Raw genomic sequence first — 21,210 nt, 5'->3', positions numbered from 1 at the left:
GTGGCACAAAACAGTAATGTTGTCATCACTTCATTCTATTTTTTCACCCCATGGTCCTCTTTAAGTTTCACCAAGTGAATGCATAATAACACCATGTGACAAATGGTGACAGAGAAGCACAATACCAAACTTTTAACAACATCCTTCATGATAGAAGATATTTGAAGATTCAAGGCTACAACAACATCCATACAACATGTGTCCTAGAGCCTTGAATTCTTACCAAAGACATCAAAGAGAGATTAACAAAAACATCCCAAAACATCCATACAACATGTGTCCTAGAGCCTTGAATGCTCACCAAAGAATCAAAGAGCCATTAACAAAAACGTCCCAAAACTCCTTGACTAAATCATACCTTGACTTCAACATCCAATGGTCATCTACTTTCTTAGGAGAAGTTGTTAATTGCTTCATTAGCGAGCACATAAAATTTCTCACCAAGTACATGTTCTTCAATAAAACATGCATCAACAACAAGGAAATGGGCTTTCAATGTTCAAGCCCAATTCTTAATCTTCATTGTGCACACTCCTATCCATATCTCCATTCTCACAAGCCACTTTTACTATCTCCCTGTCAACCTTCAAATTTCTCATACTCCATTCATCTTTATAAGGCTGCAAGCCTAGTTGTATCACATTGTTATTATTCAAGAAAAAGGAAAAAGAGTGAGAGAGAGAAAGAAAAGAAAAGACCTAGGGGTCCTCAAGTTGGATGTGTGTAGTGATCTTGGTCACCTAGCTTTGTCTCTAAAACCCAAGCCTTTTTCCCCACATCCCCAACTTTTACCTAGGGCACATCAAGGTCGGGACAGACCTAGGAAGTCTCTACTCACCTTGGTTAGGCCCATATCCCTAAGTAACTTGTATGTTTTTCCTTTCCACTTCATTTATCCAAGTGCCAACAAATCAACTTCAAAAGTAAGAAGCAACATGTACTTTAAGAAGAAAGTGATCACTTACATTAACCACCACACGTGTTTCATTCAACAAAGAATCTTTAGCTTCAAGATCTTCTTGGCTTGGACTCCAATTTGTATCCACCATACCTTGAAGGTGTTCTCCTTGATCTTCCTCAACAACTCCCTTTTCCCTCAACTATGCTACTTCTTTCCATCTTCAACAATGGAGTAGTTTTCAATAAGTAAGCATGCGCACTCACATAGAATTTGCACCATATAGCCTATTCACAACTTTGGGTCCTTAAGCATGGAACAATACTGCAAGCTTGCTTAGAGTTCACTCATCTCCCAAACCAACAACATAATATGTCATGTACACAAGGTAGAGTCCTTCATCAACAATCATTGGTACTCCTCCTCCATCAAGTCCACCATTTCTTCAAAGCTACTTCATTGACCATCCCAGAATTCTGTGTCAACCTTTGACATAAGTGCCATGGGATTGGAACTCTTCTTGGAGGGGGATAATGTTGACAGCAAATGTGGAAGGCCAAGAGGAAACTAAAGTCAAAGCACAAGTGCTTTAGAGCTACAGTGTATTATTTTCAGTCGCTTGTATTATTTGTGGTACTTGAGGGATACATTATCATTATGTTTGTGTTATTTTGCAAGAGGCAGGCTCACTCCTTTACACATTTAATTATGACCCACAAGTGTATTTTTTGCAATTGTTATGAGGGTTGAGCATATGAATTTGTACTTGCAATAGTGTAGGTTAGGTGTACTTAGGCTAAGGTGGAAGCATGCTTCATGGAATGGCTAGCCTAGATCCCATAAACTGGGATCTAGCCTAGATCCCATAAAGTGGGTAGAATACCTAAGAGAGGGTGCGAACCTTAATTCATAGTTGTGAAACCCTAAAATGCAAAAGGGATGCAAACCCTTAAACACGGATGGGGGACCATCCTAGAGAAGGAGCCTAACCCTAACCTTGATCTTAGTCTATATAAGGGTGGGAGATCTCAATTGTATTTAGTCTTTTGGTGCATCCATACTACACATAAGCTTTGTCAATGCAACTATTGAAGCTTTCTATTCACTTCTTCTATTCTATCATCTTACTTCCATTGTTTTGTGTGTATGTGCATGAGAGAGAGAGAGAGAGAGAGACACACACACACACACACACACACACACACACACACACACACACACACACACACACACACACACACACACACACACACACACACACACACACACACACACACACACACACACACACACACACACACACACAGATGTGTATTTGAGCAAAGGACCGGATTAGAGGAACTCTGCATTGTCTTCTTTTTCTTTTTCTTTTTCTTCTTCTTTTCTATTGTTTTCTCTATCATTGGTGTGCTCGATGGTGGATGTAAAGGAGTGATGGCATGGGATCATGTTATTTGGGTCATGGAACCATCTTCAAGCCTTCAAGCTTTGCGACTACAATATGGGAGGGTAAGTTAGTTAGTTCACTACACCTCAAAGCTAGTCATGTGTTCTTGTTTTCTTGGGTTGGAGAGAAGGATGCATGGTTAGTTAGAGAAGTATTGAGAAAATAAGGTGAGAGATTTTCATCAAAGAGATTTGGAGCACGAAAAAATGGAAAAGAAAAAAATAACCTAATCAAGGCAAGAGTATTGATATATTACCTAGCCAAGGAACAATTCCTAAATCAAATAATGAAAATGGAAGCTCTAAGAAGTTGGCTCACAAAACCCAAGAATTCATCAATGTTTATTCCCCTCTAGGAAAACTTGACCCTAATTCCTAAATCATTTATATACGGGCTCAATAGTTTATCTTGGAATACGTAGGCAATCTTGGATATAATTAGAGAGATGAGATTATATGTACTTGATTTGAAGGGGATAAAGTGTAGAGCAGATTTCACCTAATAAAGCCTTGAAATTGAACCCCCCCTTTTCTTGATGGAAGAAATTGAGAAGGTGGTCTTCAAAATGAGGAAAGAAAAGATTCTTGATAGTGATGGCCTTCCTATAGAAATATTTCAATCATTTTGGGACATGTGTAAGAAGGATATTTGAGCAATCTTGAATGGGTGGGAAATGGATCTCCCCTTTCATTGACAATTAATGAAGGTGTAATCACCTTGATTTTGAAGAACCCTGAGAGGGTTACATACAAGGATTGGAGACCTATCACTTTGTTGAATGATTCATACAAGATTTTAGCAAAGGCTTATGCTCAAAGAATCAAATATATTCTTGTTGATGGTGTCCATCAAATGCAATTTGGTTTTGCCTTTAAAAGAAAAGCTGTTTTGAATCTAGTTGTGTCTCTAGATTATTCATTAGTTCTTAATAGGGATGTTATTATGATTAATCTTGACCTTAATAGAGGCCATGACAGGGTTAGATGGGACTCCATTATGTTAACTCTTGAAAAAATGGGATTTGGCTTAGTCTTGTGCAAAATGGTCAGTGGCTTGTTCTCCAATGCTACCTTAAGATTATGCCTTAATGGCTACCTCAAAGATCCTTTTATGTTGGCCAGATTTGTGTGCAAGGGTTGTCCATTTTCCTTGTTGTTGTTTGCAATGATCTTAGATAAACTTCTATGCAATTTACGTCTACTTATATTTTCTAAGAAGATTGAGGGCCCCATCCCCTCCCAATGCTTGTATTTTCTAAGAAGATTGAGGCCTTCCCCTCTTGATGGTACTTATTCTGTCGGGAAAATGTTTGTGGATGATAATGCATACCAAAATTAAAGAGGACCCAATAAGCATGTAGGCTCTCTTTGATATTTATGATGCATTTGCCCAAGTATCATCCTCTAAGACTAGTAAAGAAAGATAGAAGTCTTGAGGATCTCTATGAGGGATGATCCTGAGGTACTCAGTGGTTTTGGCCTAAAGGATATTGGCATGGGAAAAATATAAGACAGCTAAGTTGCCCCATTGGTTTGGGGGTTTTTCTTAATCAATGACTCAATTGGCAGCTGCAAACAATCAAGCAAAACATGGCAAATTGGTCTCAACAACCTCTCTTCTTTTCAAGTAAAGTGGTTGTTCTCAAGCATATTCTACAACCCTTCACAATATTTTTATCCATGGTCTTTCCTTTGGTAAAATGGCATGGGATTAGATTGAAAAAACGTTCAGAGAATTCTTTTGTTGCTCAAATGATCAAATTAACTTGCATTTTGTCTCGTGGCAACAAGTGGTTTCCAAAAAGGAGGTGGATGGTCTAGGTATCAAATCATTATTTGATAGAGAACAAATTTGATCTAAAATGGCTTCAAAAAGTGGAGTCCTCACCTCAACCCTAGGTTGTTTTACTTAAGAACTAGATTGCACAAGTGTTTATTCAAAAGAAGTCTAGCTCTGCCTTATGTGGTTCTACTAGATTGCACTAGTGTTTATTCAAAAGAAGTCTAGCTCTACCTTATGTGGTTCTAGAGGATATTGTTTGGTGACTTAAAATTTAAAATTAGGGACACTAACTCTACTTGGCTAATCATGGATGCTTGGAGGAAGCCCTTGTCTCTATTGTCTTGGTCCCCTCCTAAAAAACATGATCACTCACCTAGCATGTTTGTGTGGTTATGCACAGAGGATGCTATTGATAGTAGAGCATTCTTTTAGCTAAGTCTTAAGAAAGCAAGAATTTTGCATAGTAAAGGTATTCATGTCATGGTGTGACTTATTGGATCTAAGGTAGGTGAATTGGATCTCAATTGATGAGGTCGGTCACAAGTTTCAATTCATAAGAAAGAAGAAAGTTTGGTTAGTTTTGATTTGTTCCAAATTTGAGGAGTGGTTTTTGTCTATAGGGATTATGATAGGGTTCAAATGGATACCATTCTATATTATTTATATTCTAGTTTCTACGATTAAATCCATCCATGATGATCCAAAGGATGAATGGAATCCAAAAGCACATGCCTATTGGGTGAAATACCATTACACTTTAGCTATCCAAAAGGTCAAGAAATTAGTGTGATGTTCTAGAAAACCTTGCCTCTCTCAAGACATAATATGATGCTATGGAGAGCATTGATGAACAAAATTCCCACAAGAGGCAATATTAGAAAATGGAAACCCTTGGATGATCACTACTTTCTTTGCAAGAGCTTTTAGAAAAGTGCTTTTCATCGCTTTTGGCCACGTACGTGTATGCACAAGATTTGGAGCAAAGTCCAAGAGTGGTTGAGAAGAGTGTAGCTACATGATGTAATTAATTGGAGGATGGCCCTGTTGGTCAAAAAGACAAAATATCCATTGCAATTTTTAAGCCCTAGTAGAGAATTAGAAGCACCATCTTATTGAAGATGTGGGAAGGGATTGGCAAACCTTGGCTTTTGTTTGATCCTTCGATCATTTTGACAAGTTTAATATGTGGGTCTTAACACTTTTGTGGGTCAAGTCCAAAGATGATAGTTGGAAGCTTGTTGTTTAATTAAACTACACAACTCATTAAGAACTTGCGATTTTATTCTTGTAAGGCTACATATAGTTCATTAATTCCATCTCACTTGCATTACCAATAAAAGTGCACCCCAATCCAATTTAGTGACAATTTTGCACAAAACTGCAACTTCTTTAGCCACCCAAGGCTATGCTACAAATATTTATGTGTTACATATAGCCTTAACGTGAGCCAAACAATTGAGCCATGCTGAGTTTCTTATATTTTGGATTTTGTTAAACATAGTGCATCCTTGAGTATCACTATTTTGACCCCCTCATGATCGCTCCTTTGTGAACCCTTCATTTATAACTAGGTCTATTTAATAAAATATCAAAATTCCCAAAATGGTTGGGTCCATATGTTTTGTCTAGTATTTAAAAGTTATTATTAATATAACTTGCTCGAAAAAATAAATAATGGGGGACTTTTAGACGAGAGTCTATTGGTCCTCCTCTTTACCCAATAGCAATGCTTACTTGCAAGCACATTGTTGCACATGTTAATATTTTTAAAAAAATTAAGAGAAAGTCTCTTAGATGGGGAACAACAGCATGGCCCTTGCATGTCTGCCTAAAGATTGTTAAGGTTTTTACCACGCCTACCTACCCTTGCATGTCTGACTAAGGCCCTCAATAATATATAAAATAGAATAGATTCCTAGGAAATTCTTTTGATTATTATAACAATACAATCTTTTCGCATGTCAGTGTTAATGTTTTTCTACACGTGATGTTTCCAAGGGAAAACGATGACAGTTTAAAACCGTTTGGTAAAACATTTTGAGTGAAGCTTCCCATTAACGAAGACACGACAGGAAATGGACACCATGCAGGCGATGAGGCGACACAGGCAATCCTGAGAGGAGACTCAGGGATTGCAAAGAAGAAGCAAGACGGCAAGTAAGACAGAAAGAAGAAGAAGAAGACGAAGAAGAAGAAGAAGAAGAAGAAGAAGTTATAAAGAAGTAACCGGCCGATCAAGGGTGATCAATAGGCGCAAAATTCTTCAACATCTTCACTTGCAGAGAAAAAGGCTATCCGCAATATAAAAAAGATGGGATATTCATAATAGCAGAGGGTAAGATCATGAGTGGACCAACACATTCTGACGGTTGGGATCATGGTGGTCAGCACGGATGATGACCAGCGATATACAGCATCCACTTCGTACTCGCCTCGTCGCTGGTCGTCATCCGGGAAATCTCAAGTTCATTCGCCTTCAACCGACTACATCATCATTGATGGCGTCCTCAAAATCTCAGATCATTTGGGAATTTCAGGTGTTGACAAGTGCTTCTAAGTTCCTTAGATGACCGAATCTTTAAAGTGTTTGGGATTTGACCTGCAAGGCATGCCTTGGTTATAGCAGACTTTATAACACAATTATGTTGAGGTTTAACTATGAATTTCCATGCCTCATGTGCCTTGTGTATAAGGCCATCAACATGTCTTCATATCTATCATCAAAGCATATCAATGTTCATATATTTGGCATGAGCTTCTACCCTAAACAGGAAACCTTTTTTGATATTTGAACAGCCTCCATGAGTCGCTTTTTTAAGTAATGCTCATTTTTTGGTCTTGGTTTCTTCTTGAAAGCTTTGTATGGAAAAGCAACTCAAGATCCTTGTCTTGTTCACTCTAGGTGCCAGTGCTCTTCTGCGTGTTGCTAGAGACAATCCTCAACTCACAGTGCTTGATCTCAGTGGTAAACTTGATTCACATTACTTTATGTGACCTTGTTCCTGAAGGCTTCCAATACGTATCATACTTGAGAACTGATTGAACTCACCAATTGGCAGGTTGCAGCATTAGTAAAGGAGATGAGCTTGCAGAGATTGTCAGAAATGCTCCAAATCTTAGAAGGTTGGAAATTATTTGTAGCTGGTATGAACCATGAAATTTGGTGCAAGCTTCAACATTTTCTGAATATTCTTTGCCGTTGTAGATTGGTATTGGAGTGGAATAGTTTGGGTTTGGCAAAAACTGGTATATCAACTCTTTCTTCTGCAATTGCCTCCAGTAGAACACTTCAAGAGGTCCTCTCTCTCTCTCTCTCTCTCTCATGCAGTTCTGTGTTTACAAAAAAAAAAGATATGTCGTTGTTTGTTTTGTGCAATATTTTGTTTGGTCTATTTGTATTCTGTGTCTGAGTATTTTTGAGCTCTAGTATTATCATTGACTGGTTCATATCCTATTATCTGAGTTATTGAGGTTTAGGTATTTTCTTTGTTGGTTTATTTATGTTAGTGTGGACCAAAATACTTGGCGATTTTACCTTGTTTTGCTTGTCCTGCATAGATTGAGGTTGTGAGTGGACTTCTACACTAAATACCTTTGACTCGCTTTGCAGTTTAGAGTCATCACAATTATGACACAAAATGTCAATATGCATGTAAGCATGTAGTTTGACATACGTAGCATATAGGTAGATCCACTTTCCCTATTGGTACATCATGGATGCCATTTCCTTTGATTCAAAGCCATGTTGATTAATAGGGTGATTTGAGTAGACATCATTAGACTGTATACTGGTTTATTAGGTTTACCACCCTATCTGAGAAGAAAGGTTGGTTTCACCTTATCCCACAAGAGGTGTGTGAAGATAGCTAGATATGGACCAAGAGCGAAATCTCAACAAGTCACGTATGTCATCTAGAGGCTGTTGAGATGGCTCAGTTTATTGTGAGATTTGTGGCAGATTCTACTTTGTTTTTCAAGACGGTTTTGGGCCATTTCCCCGAATGATGGAGCTCGTAGATGATGTGAGAACACAAGGGCTACATTTGAGCACACATAAATGTATGAAGAACATTACTAACAAATGCATGCTCAAAAAATGAGAATGAAAGGATAATGAAATATATAAACAAGCAAGGTATAGAAGAATGAATGTTGAAGGAGTGGAGGGGCCAACTGCAGTGTAGCTAGAGCATAGTGAAGGCTCGAAATAGAGGTGGGGGAATCCCACACAGGCTTCCATGAGTCACAGTCTAGGGTTGTGGTCCATTTCCCCAAATGATGGAGCTCCTAGATGATGCGAGAACACAAGGGCTACATTTGAGCACACATAAATGTATGAAGAACGTTACTAACAAATGCATGCTGAAAAAATGAGAATGAAAGGATAATGAAATATATAAACAAGCAAGGTATAGAAGAATGAATGTTGAAGGAGTGGAGGGGCCAACTGCAGTGTAGCTAGATTGTAGTGAAGGCTCGAAATAGAGGTGGGGGAATTCCACACATGCCTCCATGAGTCACGGTCTAGGGTTGTGGGGTGCTGAAGGAGTCAGTCCGAGCAAAAAATCTGCATTTGATAAGCTGATCAGCTGCACAGCAGGGTGTGACATGAAAACACAACACTATCTTGCTAGAATGATAATATGGCAGGCTATATTTGACAACTTCAGCAGCAGCGTGGTCTCGTGGACAGAAAAACATAGGTTTTTGGGAAAGTTGCGGCAGCAGTAGCGCAGGGACAGCAAGATCGAAAACATGGCAGCAGCGTGATAATTTCCAAGGCAGCAAGCAGCAGCACCTCTGTTGAAGGATGATGACGACAGTTGGGGCAGCAGCAGCAGGGATAGTGAGAAAAGTTGGGAGATGTGAGAGGTAGAGTGATGGCGATGGAAGGCTGGGGCATAATCGTGATGAAAGCTGGTAAATTTGGGAATGAAAGTGGCGGCTACTTAAGTCCCTTTTATAGACCTTTGTCCTACCAATAACTTTGAGTTTTAGTTTTAATTTAATTTAGTGAGTTTTTCTTTTGTGGGCTTGTACAAGAGGTGAATGAATTGGCCAATACTAGAGGAATAATTATGGTCCATTTTTTTATAGCTCAATACCTCTCTTAAGCTCAAAAAGGGGGATCCCAAGAGGGAGGGCCAAGCAAGGCTCTACATTCTGTTTTTGTTCTGGAGTACAAAAGGTTGTATTTCAACATTTTCATGTGACACAACTGATTTGATGTGACTAGATTACCTTGTCACCTTCCATGTTGGTCTCCAACCAACTTTACAGTGTTCAAGATTGCAAATGAACATGTCAGCTTGTGAAACCCTAAAAATGACAATGAACACTTAAGCCTAATTTTGGAAAACATTTGCTTTGACAACTATCCTACATAGTCCATCTGCAATCCACATTGTTCCTCTCACAAACAAAGGAATCTCTTGTGATGAGTCTGTGAGAAAATCAATTTCTTCGCGACAGAGTTGTTGAGAAAGTATAGAAGGCTCAAGATCTCAACGAAGAAGAGAGGATCTTAGCTTGTAGTGATATAATAACCTGTTTTTATGAGAATTAGACAAAAGCCAACATTATGCTTTGTTGTAAATGAAGTTATATAGCTGCCAAACAATAGATTCCCCATGCCAAGATGAGAGGATTGGCTCTTGTACTAACTCTATATACATTGTCAGCTCGTGCTTTATGGTCAAAACTTGTAATTTTTGTAGCAAAGAAGAGAAGAATGTTTGTCTTAAAACTTGGGTTGTTCAAATGAGAAAAAAAGAGATTCCAAATAGCCAAATCAACTTTCTAAATGAGTCACTAACCGCTTCTTAATCAAAATTCAATTTTGATTAGAGGCTAATCAATCAATAGATGATTATCATAAGTAAGCTATAAATTGGATGAAGTTTAAGCACCGGGATTTCTTTACAACTTAAGTGAGTTGCTTTTTGTGTGAAACTTTCAAATGATCATTAATTCTAAGGCGCGAACTTCCAATTCAATGGAAGTTTCACATTGCACCTTGTTTCTTTTTCCCTATGCTTGTACCACATAGCTTGTACAATTGTCCACTATATACATGGTGTCAACTCCTTCACTACCGGTGCAATGATCATTGTGCTAAGAGCTAGGGGTATTGAAATTAGAGTGAATTTAATTACATTAATATTTTATTTCTCATTCTAGTGACATATCCCCCTCTTGAAACATTGCAAGCAACCCTGATTGCATGTAGTTAAGATCCAACATGGTATATTGAATGACCAATGTATGTTTCCCAATAACTAAGCATATTATTGTTATTGCTTGTAATGTCAATGTAGAATTGTTCATATGTGTTTCAAAGTAACCGGCGGTGCTACTGTTACTCCATGTACTGCCAATGTACAATTGTGCAAGATGGTATTCACTCCACTAGTAATAGCTAATCACAATTGTACAAATCCATGGCTATCAAAGTGGTAATAATTGCACTAATGAATAATCAAGAAGAGCTATAGAAATACAAGTGTCTACTAGATTGATTATATTAAGTCTTAAGCTCATTGTCTACAAAAGACAAAAGAGTGCAACAAACCCAACGACTTCATCCAGGCAATGCAAATTTGAAGGGAGTGAAGAGAAATGCCCTAAACACAAAAAACACAAAACCAATTGTGCGACAATACACAAGCTGAAAAACACAGAACACAGTTAGGGTTAGCTTAACTCAGAGATAGTGAACACAATGAATAACGAAGTGAATTACTATTGAATATACAATGCTCATGTAGCAAACACACTATGCAGTGAATATTGAACCTCGAACTCTCGTATCTTTGGGATCAAGGGAGAGGCTATGGACTGGAGAGCGTGTCGTACTCTAAACGGATCCCAAAATGTAGCAAGGAAGTCTCCGTGTGTTGAAATAGTAAACACAGCCAGAGAGGCTAGATTTGATGTAGATAGGCAATGAGGAGAGAGAAAGACACAAAACGCAAGTACGTAAGGAGAGAAAAATTGGATGATAGAAACAGTAGAAGATTGTGCAGGAAGTGTATGCGACAATTAGAGGAGAGAGAAATTCAACAAACAGATTTTAGATGATGGCAAGAGTGTTAGACTGGTGGTGAGAGTTCCAAATGATGATGTTAGCAGCAAATGTAGGGTGCAGATTGCAGGTGATAGCTCTAGGGTATTGCGTGATAACTCCTAGATTCAAGCGATAGCTCCAGGATGCAGGCAAGAGCTCATAGGTGGAGTCAGAGACTGAAATTAGATACCATATAGTAGTAGACAACAATGGAAAGCTCTGATTACGATGTTCTCTGCAAACGGGGTGTGGGCAACAGAGATATGGCTCCTAAAACTTGCAAAAACGAGATTGAAGGAGAGTGGTGGACTACATGCCTATTTATGGAAAGTTTGGGGTACCTAAATTTGGGTTTTGCATGTGGGAGACAGTAACTCTCTAGGATCACATTTTTTTTCAAAATACTAAGGTTTCTTCATTGCTAAGTGTGTTTTGGGGTTGTTTAAGTCAGGCTAATGTAGTTTTAGCTCAAGACTCCCTCTCAAGCCCAAAATTGAGCCATAAGAAAGAAGCCCTTGTGTTTAGTTTATTTTATTCCAAGGTGTCTCACCCCAAAGCAGTAAGGGTATTGAGCAAAGGGTGCACATTTGCTGCGTGCACTGATCTACCAAGCCTACAAAGGTGATGGTTATCTTACCAAGGCAGCCCAAGTGGTCACCCTAGAGAGGCCAAGGCAATTGTTGCCCAAGGGCCTACCAAGTAAAAAAAAAAGGGCTTGGTTTTAGTTTGTCACAAGTTTCAGCATTAAGTGAGGGTTTCAAATTAGTGTTCGTTCCATTGAGTCAGTGTGCGTCGAAGCATGGGAAACAAGGATGGATAGCCCCACTATCTTCATAAAACAAGCAAAACAATCCCATACACCACTAGGATAAATGCCTAGGGATTACTAAGGGGTGTGGGTTATGTGTGCCAATCATATGGAGAATATGTGGAGAGACAAGCACGATGACGTGGGAGCAAGCAAGACAATCAAAGCTAGCATACAAGCATAAATTGTCTTTGGAGACTACCAGGTGCTATGCCACGAGTATGGTGGATCTAGAGTCGACCACTCCAAGGGTGACCGAAAAGGGATAAATGCGCACATATTTACATGAACAGAATGCCAATGCATGGGGTAATGCGAAGGAAGATGCAAGATTGCATGCTCATAGAAAATGCGATGCAATGCTGCCACCTGGATAGTGCCCTCGTAGGGGAACTGTTCACTTGCCCAAGCACCCTTTTACAATTATGTCATCTTGACAGTGTGGATGAACGTACAAATGTCCATAATGTACAATACAAAATGTCTGAAACAAAATTTGGAAGCATCATCATTGTCACTATCAAGAGAAGAAGCTGTCCCTTCTCAAAGTGGAAGGGAAAACTGTAGGTCCCTCTTACCATTGGATAGTGGAAGGAGAAGTAAGCACCCCCTTTGTCCCCAAAATGTTGATGTCAATGGGAAAAAGGAGTAGCACCCCAAGAAGAAGAGTGAGATACATGTCCGATTGAAAATTTGTGAAATGAATAGCCACCAAGGTGGCCTTCAAAGAGGCAATGATGAATATTGGGAAATAAGTGCCACCAAAAGATGCAAGCATGGGAAAGAGTGCCGAACGATCCAAGGCTTTGCTAGGTGGAAGATCCTCTAGAAGCAAATGTCAACTTGCAAAAGAAAGCAAAAACAACTATATAAGATCATAAAACATGCAAATCTATGTGAAGTGTTAGTGAGTGCTATGGATAAATGTGAATGGGATTCCCACTACCAAAAGATAGACAAGCTAAGAATGTAAGAAAGTAAAAGGAGAAATGTGCAGCGGAAAAGAGAAGACGAACTAGAGTGTGTCCTATAAGGATCAAGTGATATATAGGCGGGGAGTGGAAAGGAATCATAGTCAATGTCAGCGAGACCTGAACTAGAGGAAGGCTCCACAATTTGCTGGGCCAAATGGTCTCTAGAGAAAGGGGGCCCAAGTGCTTTTGGTTGCGAACTCGAAGGAGAGGGCAACTTAGAGCAGGAAGGGGGCTCAACAAGTTGGGGTCCTCAAGAGAGGCAACACATGCCCAAGATAACTGAAGTCCACAAGAGTAGGATGGGTAGACATTTCTAACAACTCCTTGGGTGAAGAGGGAGCAAAAGAACTAGCTGCCATGTGAGCAATGAGTCTACCTTGCTGTCTCGGCTGTGGAGGGGGGACGGGAGTGCCCGCACCAGATGGGCTCGAGACGCGAGTCTTGGGCGGACTGCCCTTAGCATTTAAATGACACTCATTGTCAAAGTGACTAGCCTTTTGACAATGTTGACAATACCGATTTTTCTTAGGTACATTTTGCCACCCAAGTTTGAGTTTTGATGGGGAAGTTCCTTGTGACTCACAAGCTTGGTTTGGATTTGGATGTTGATTGGCAGGTTGAGTCTACTTGCCCTTTTCTTACTGCCCCTTTGGAGAAGATGTAACAAAGGTCCCCTCTGTGGAGAATGTCCTATGAAATTGATTGAATAGACAAGCTTAACGCACTAATTGACACTCAAATTCATAGAATGTCGGCATCTGAGGTTGTGAGATCGCTTGCTGTACAAAATGGAAAAATTTCTGCGGCAGCTTATTAAGGAACAGTGTAACCTGACTGTTAGGGGATTTGGGGACCCAAGTGGTTGAGAACTAAGCGATTAAACATTGGTACTTAGCCAGCTTGACTTTCAAGTCCTCCTTATCTCAGTGATGATGAAGTTTTAAAGCTCATGAACTAAGTTGATGTGATGAGTCCAATCTTGCACTGCATAATGGTCAACGAGATGGGCCCAACGCTCAAAGGCAAGGTCAAAATACTGGAGCTGTGAGTGAAATTCAAGAAGGAGACCTTGCATCAACTCGATGATGGCTATGACATTTTACTTTTCCAAGAGTGACAAACATCATATGGATACCAATGGGGGTTAGGTTGAGGTTCTTGTTCGAGGTCAAGTTTCCACAAACCTTGGGAATCCAATACATGTCTCATCAAATTGGACTAAGTGGTAAAATTCGACCCATTAAAAAGAGTCTTATTTGAGAAAGCATGCTTGGCAGATGAGGATGAATGGGAAGCTAGGGGGGTAGATGGGCAATGTAGAATATGGATGTGGATGGATTTGGTGAGTAGATAGAAATAGGCTGAGTGTCCAATGGTTATTGAGTGATGCAGAGGCATGGAAACTTGAATGTTTCCATAAGGTGTTGATGGGGGAGGTGGAGGCACTGGGACACATAAGCCTTGTCCAAATGTTGGTTGGGGAATGGAAGAATGACCACTCATGCCACTAGGTAAGGCCATGGAGGAAAATTGTGGTATCAACTGGGGGACACTCAGATATGTTTGGAATGTACTCCCAAAGGGATACTTAGAAAGTGGGTGGGAGGGAAGTTGAGCCTCCATCATGGGGATGTTGTCTGGATAGGGGGAAGGTGTCGTAAAGGGTGTGCCTAAGTGTGCGGAACCCCCCAAGGGGATGTGTGGTGGAACATGTGATGTCCTTAATGGGGGCTGAAAGGAAGGTGTAGCAAAATGTGAGGGTGGGATGGCTGGGAGCCCAAAAGGATTTGTGATGGGTGTGGAAATGGGAAATAAAGTGGGTTCCTTTTGTCCATTAAATGCATGAAATTGAAAAGATGATTGTGATGAGGATGTGGATGCCAGTACTTTAGTTTGACCATGAGAAATAAAGTCATTTGAAGGAAAAGGAGGTGAAGGGATACTTATAGCTTGTGCTTTCAATTGAATACCTTCTTTTGAGTTCAAAAAGAAATATATTTATTCTTCATTGCTCATAAACAAAAAATTATTATGGATAGTCCCTCATCAAGAGGATCTCCCAACACTTGAGAAAAAGAGGAATTAACATGAATATATGTGTTCATACTCACTGGAGTAAAGATGAATGATGGAAGTGGTGTATAGTCCATGCCAGTTTCCACTTGTGGATGGCTAGTCCCTGGTAGAGATTCCGTCTTTCTTGCATGGTCATAAGTTCTATGCATCAAATCTAAAGGAGAAAACTCAGTCTTACCTTCAATTTGCTGGTGAGCCCTATGCATAAGGATAAGATTGTACTTTGTAGTTGAAATCTCGTATGGTCAGTGGACTCCATGGTAGTTTGAAGTCTCTCCAACCATGCCAGATCTACCAGAGGCAAGTTGGGAGGCCCATGATTGATTGTTTTTGGATATGTTTGGTTGTGGAGACTGAAGCGGTGTGAAATTGTTCGAAGTCATTCGACCCTTCTGTTGTTCTTGCTTTTGTGGATGAGCTTTCCGATCAAAGTCCTTGGTATGTTAAAGAGAACTTGGCTCTAATACCATGTGAAGAAATGCTCTAAATGTAGAAAACACAAAACCAATCGTACGACAAAGCACAAACTGATAAATAGAGAACACAGTTAGGGTTAGGGTAACTCAGAGATAGTGAACACAATGAATAATGAAGTGAATGACTACTGAATATACAATGCTCATGCAGCAAACACACTATGCAGTGAATAATGAACCTCGAACTCTCGTATCTCTAGGATCAAGGGAGAGGTTATGAGCTGGAGAGTGTGTCATACTCTGAATGGATCTCGAAATGTAGCAAAGCAGTCTTTGTGTGTCAAACAATAGCAAATGCTGCTAGAGAGGTTGGATCTGATATAGGCAGGCATTGAGGAGAGTGAAAGACCAAAAACGTAGGTACTTGAGGAGAGAGAAAAATTGGGCGACAGCTGGAAACAGTAGATGAATGTGCAAGAAGTGTAGGCGATAGTTGAAGGAGAGAGAAACTCAGCAAGCGTAGTTTTTGGATGATGGCGAGAGTATCAGATTGATGGTGATAGCTCTAGCAAACAACTCCTAGATGCAGGCGATAGCTCCAGGATGTAGGTGACAGCTCACATGGAAGCCTTGACTTTGATGCCCTTTGTGAACGGGGAGTGGGCACTAGAGACATGGCTCTTGAAACTTGGAAAAATGAGATTAAGGGAGAGTGGTGGGCTGCATGCCTATTTATAGAAAGTTTGGGGCACCCAAATTAGGGTTTTGCATGTGGGACACTCACTCTCTAGGATTGCATTTCTTTTTAAAATAATAAGGTTTGTTCATTAATTAAGGGTGTTTTGGGGCTGTTTAAGTCAGGCTAGTGCAGTTTTAGCTCAATAAAGAGGACCATGCATGAATCCATATACCACATTATAATGCTTTCACTAATACAATGCTCCACTAAATGCCTCATTTATGCATAATGGATGCCTCACAAGACTTATGCCTATAGCCATCCGAAAAGATCCACATTGCTTTACAAGACTTGTGCTCATGGCCATCCCAAGAGATCACACACTAATGATACATCTTAAGCATGACAAAGCATTCATAGTAAACAAAAGTGCATTTGGTGCCCTACACTTTGCATGAATCCACATGCCACATTATAATATGCTTTCATAAACACTAAGCTTCACTAAATGCCTAAGTCACGCATAATGGGTGCTTCACAAGACTAATGCCCTTAGCTATCCCAAGAGATCCATCTTGCTTTACAAGACTTATGCTTATGGCCACCCTAAGAGAGACCACACCGGTGACACATGTTAACCATGAGAAAGCGTTCATAGTAAACAAAAATGCATTTGGTGTCCTACGCTTTGCATGCCGAATAAAATACACTAGTATGTAACACAAATAACTTGAAGCAAGATGTGCACCTGTTGCTGCCATAAACATATCCTTACATGTACCCTAGTGTGTAGTTGTCCAAAAAGTATGATACTCAATGCTTGAGTAATTATCCATACTTAATTGTACAACAATATAGTGACTAGTGCACTAATCTTAGTAGGTCCCAAAGTAGATATACAGTCAGCAAACAATACCTTGGACAAACATTGAAAAGCCACAAGGTAAAGCTACAACAACTTTTTAGTAGTATAAGTTGCAATTGCATATATGTCTTGCTGTCCATCTTTCATAGACCTTGCACTATGTCCTGTGTCTCTTTGTTGAGGACAATCATTTCTCAAATTACTTTTTGCACTTCAAAAAATGTGTGCTTACCATGAGACAACCACAAGCTCATCTTTTTGAAGAAGATGGTGATGTCCCAGAATCCTTTCCTGAAAATCTAACTATAACAACTTGACTTGCACTTGAGACAACCATAAGCTTACCTCCTTGAAAAAGATGGTTATGTCCAAGTGATGGAACCGTTAAACTAAACTTTGAAAACAATTGGAAGGGCAGTGAATATAAACTAACTTGCACACATGAATTAAATCAGCAAATAAACAAAAGACTCACTAAATGGGCGAGCTAGAATGCTCTTGCATAATAGACTACATGTAATAGACTCCAAAGGTTGGCACATCTTACGGTATTTCTTTATGATTGTTCATTGCATGAATTAGAGGTACTCGAACAAGTAGTCTCTCAATGCCAGTGATTCTCATTTGACTTGATCTTAAATCAGCCCAGATTTGTCTCCAATGTAGTGTTTCCAATTGCTCTCACCAACTTTGACCAAATGCATGACAAAGCTATTCATTCGCACTCTAACATTTAAGAATGCATGCTGTCCTTAGTCCAATTGACCTTCAGAATTGATTTTTTGATATGCTTCTCAACATGGTATCAAAGCTCAGTCGAGCATGGCTCAACTCTCCTCTCACTCCTCTCAGCTTTGCTCAACCTCAAGTCAACTCAATTTGAATGCATGACTTCAATTTCTCACTTGAATTTCACACTCACTTTTTGGCAACCAAAGCCAGCAGACTGGACCTGCAACACTTTGAGCTCTTATATCTCTCTCGAAAAGCTTTATCTCTCTAAGCATCCTTTTGGAGTTCTCTCCCTTGACTCCTTGCGCTTCTCCTAGCACATCACAGTGAGACATTAGCCCCTCTGTAGCCCAACATTGTTGAAATTTGACATCACCGTCCTGTTTGTGCCTGTCGTGATTCGTACTGTCAATTCTCGTCCTCCTACACACAACGATTTAGTCTACAACTATAGGGCTTTTAAAGCTCCATATCCAAGCTCTCTCCCCATAGAATATCTCCAAGAAATTCTTCTCCTACGAGCTGCACCAGAAGAAAAACCAGTAATATTGAAGGTGCAAACCTGGTTCCATATTGTTGAACATTGCAAACAATGTGTAATACATGCAAATTTCAGCTCCAAACTCATCCAATTTTCTTTAGGAGCCTTCGTCCTGTTCATGCATCATCCCATGCTTTGCCCTAATCTTTGTACATCCAATTCACTGTTAAATCGAGTAAGTTCAGACTTGTGCTTAGGACCTCATTATTGCCACAACAAACCAGCATTCAATTCATGGCTGAAAGCCAAGGGCAATTGCTTTGATCCCTGCTATATGTGTTCCATTAGGTATGGCCTTGCATTTCCTCAAATTTTCCATGCATTTCCCATGACGATTGCAATCTCACTTCTGTATGTCCCAAATTAGTATGGATGGCTGTATCTCAACGACTTCATATGACACAACTAATCCCATGTGCTTAATTACCTTGTCACCTTCGATGCTGGTTTTCAACTAACTTTGAAGTATTAAAAAATGCACATGAACACCTCAGCCTAGGAAATTGTTACAAGGCCGCAAATTTTCAACTTAATGCTTTTTGGACACTTAAATTGGGACACTTAAGTTGTGCACATGTGAGATAAAGTTAGATATGTGTCACCGTGACAGATTATCCTAGCTTGGGCAGTAGGGGACATTGGCAAATTTTGTTGTGGGCAGGTGCTAGTGGGGTATCTAGGACAGATCTTGGTTAGGGACATTGAATTTCCCCTTGGAAATGTAGTAGTGTTAAGCTAAAAAAGATGCATTACACATTAAATCTTCATTAGCTCATTAAGACAGCCCCAAAACTCAAATTTTACCAAAGTTTTTGTCCCGTAAGCAAACACCCAAACTTTGGGAGGAGCTACTCAATTCATTCCTTTTCTGCAGGTTTTCAACCATTTAGGTCACTACGTAATAGGGTTAGCGTAATTGATTCACATTAGGGTTGGGGTTATTGAATAATGATGACATATACAAAAAGCCCTAATCCACATATAGTAAACTGTTGTGCATTCACATTGCTCATAAGTTGGGCTCTAAAAATATGTGGTTGTAACATGGATTGATACCAGGCAGTGAGGACATGATGGGCAGGATCAGCCTTGCAGGTTGTGTACATGGTTTTTTACTTCAGCACTAGGGTGGGATGGTGATGCTGGCTTACCAATTGATCTGTGATAGCATTAATAAGTTCCTTTTTTTTTTTTGAGTCTGTCTCTTCCAAAGAAAGTGTTTTGGGGGCAACCAAAAGCAGGAGCACAATTCAGCTCATGTAATTAGTTTACATAGCAATCTAAATGTGTGATCGGTGTAGAGAATGGAAGCATAATATGTTTTAACTTTTGTGTGTGTAAAATGTAAATTTTATTGTTCATTTCAGGTGGATCTTCGCAGTAACCGTATTGGCCCGACTACAGTTGCAGCACTTGCACACACACTTCGAAACAATTGTTCCTTGACTTCCCTCGGTACTTAAGGTTCCATAGTTTCCCCTTTCACCAATTCTGGGATATACGTAATACTTTTTCTGACTATATTGTTTGCTACTCTTCAATGCCTCAGTGTGCTTTGCAATAGACATTGTTGTCCATACTAGCTATTTGAATGAGGCTTACACATTCATTTCAAAAAATTGTGTTTTGGCTGCTCTATTGTATTGACAGATTTGAGATGGAATGAAATTGGACCATCTGGAGCTACAGCCTTGATTGGGATGCTTGAAAGGAACAGAAACCTTGTAGAGTTACAGCTGGCTGGAAATAGCATTCCCTCAAGTTTACAGGCAGAGATAGGTAAAATTTGGACATTTGTGATATCAAAAGGTATTTTACTGGTCTTGTGGTAGGAGTATCTATTATTGTTTATTACTTTGGCCATTTGTTATTGATGCAAGGTTCTTGAGATGGTAATTTAGAACTTGTCAATCTGCAGATAGGTTATTGGAGCGAAATCGAACTAGTTCATTGAAAGAAGACTACCTTCATCCTTTTTCTCCTCGGCAAGTAAGACTAACAACGTTCCAATTTATTTCGTGGGAAAGTGAGAGTTAATCTATTTTTGATTCAAACAAGATGCCCTCAGAGTGCATGTGAAGATCACTGATTCCTTGTTTTTTGTCAACAAAAATAATCATCTTACGTGAAACTTCTCTTTTATTCCTGCAAGGGGCCACCTGACAATTGGTTTGTTCTTCAGCGCTTTGGTTTTGATAGACAAGGAGATGGCCTTGATCATGTAGAAAGGCGGGCTAACCTGCAATCTGAGCTGCTTAAGCTCAGAAATAATCTGGTACTTATTAAATTCTAATCGATAAGTTTAACCTATAGTTCTTCATTTGACGGGCATGATTGAGGATATGGGCCATGCCAGTTTATGCTTTTACAATCATTTGTCATAACTTGGTTCTCTAGTTCTGTAGTTTTCTTTGTATGATGATGAGTACTGTATGAGTATTCAGTGGTTATTCTTTACAACTTGGTACTCTGGTATGCCATTTGTCTGCACATGCACATACAGATAGTTTAGCAAACCGGTTGCCTTCTCCTGGTGTGTGGACTATAGATGGTCAAAGCAGCATAGTCAGGGCAACAGGTTCATCTTAAATGACTGCCCAGACAAACACGAACTCAAGTTTGCTATATGTGAATCCGAGTTCATGATATGACGTGTTTGGACATGTATGTGAATGTGCAAATACACATTCAATAGAGAAACACAGTTATTGCATTTTTGTTTCCATGCATATCCAAGTATGCACCCTGGGGAACAGGGTAGTATTAGAGAATAATTATCGTGAAGGATCTTTGTTAGGATATACGGGGGAAGATTGTGAAACTAAATGAATCTATTTTGTTGTCGATGCAGGAAACACTTAAGGAAGAGTGTCAAAGTCTCCGATTGCAAAAAGAAGTAACAGACACTCAATTAGAGGTAAAATTT

The 21,210-nt window shown here is 39.6% G+C and overlaps 1 protein-coding gene across 3 annotated transcripts in view; it reads left to right on the top strand.

The window, feature by feature from the left end:
- The first annotated feature begins 6,109 nt into the window (after nt 1-6,109).
- LOC148015966 (uncharacterized) overlaps nt 6,110-21,210 on the top strand; it is an 82,575-nt gene continuing 67,474 nt past the window's right edge. For 2 of the 3 annotated variants that reach the window (XM_087664301.1, XM_087664299.1), the window contains exons 1-9: nt 6,111-6,664; nt 7,030-7,092; nt 7,187-7,250; nt 7,333-7,423; nt 19,652-19,739; nt 19,935-20,063; nt 20,203-20,273; nt 20,467-20,559; nt 21,136-21,201. In XM_087664301.1, coding sequence (XP_087520427.1) covers nt 6,505-6,664; nt 7,030-7,092; nt 7,187-7,250; nt 7,333-7,423; nt 19,652-19,739; nt 19,935-20,063; nt 20,203-20,273; nt 20,467-20,559; nt 21,136-21,201 — 825 coding nt within the window. In that variant the 5' untranslated portion in view covers nt 6,111-6,504. Of the gene's footprint in view, nt 6,665-7,029; nt 7,093-7,186; nt 7,251-7,332; nt 7,424-19,651; nt 19,740-19,934; nt 20,064-20,202; nt 20,274-20,466; nt 20,560-21,135; nt 21,202-21,210 lie in introns of all 3 variants that reach the window. The other variant, XM_087664300.1, reaches the window with a different exon arrangement.

Source organism: Lygodium microphyllum, chromosome 23 (assembly GCF_053477565.2).
Source record: "Lygodium microphyllum isolate KBCC chromosome 23, Lygodium_microphyllum_v1.1.10, whole genome shotgun sequence".
NCBI lineage: Eukaryota > Viridiplantae > Streptophyta > Polypodiopsida > Schizaeales > Lygodiaceae > Lygodium > Lygodium microphyllum.
The sequence above is the reverse complement of the archived record's forward strand: the minus strand, read 5'-3'. Positions and strand labels throughout refer to the sequence as shown.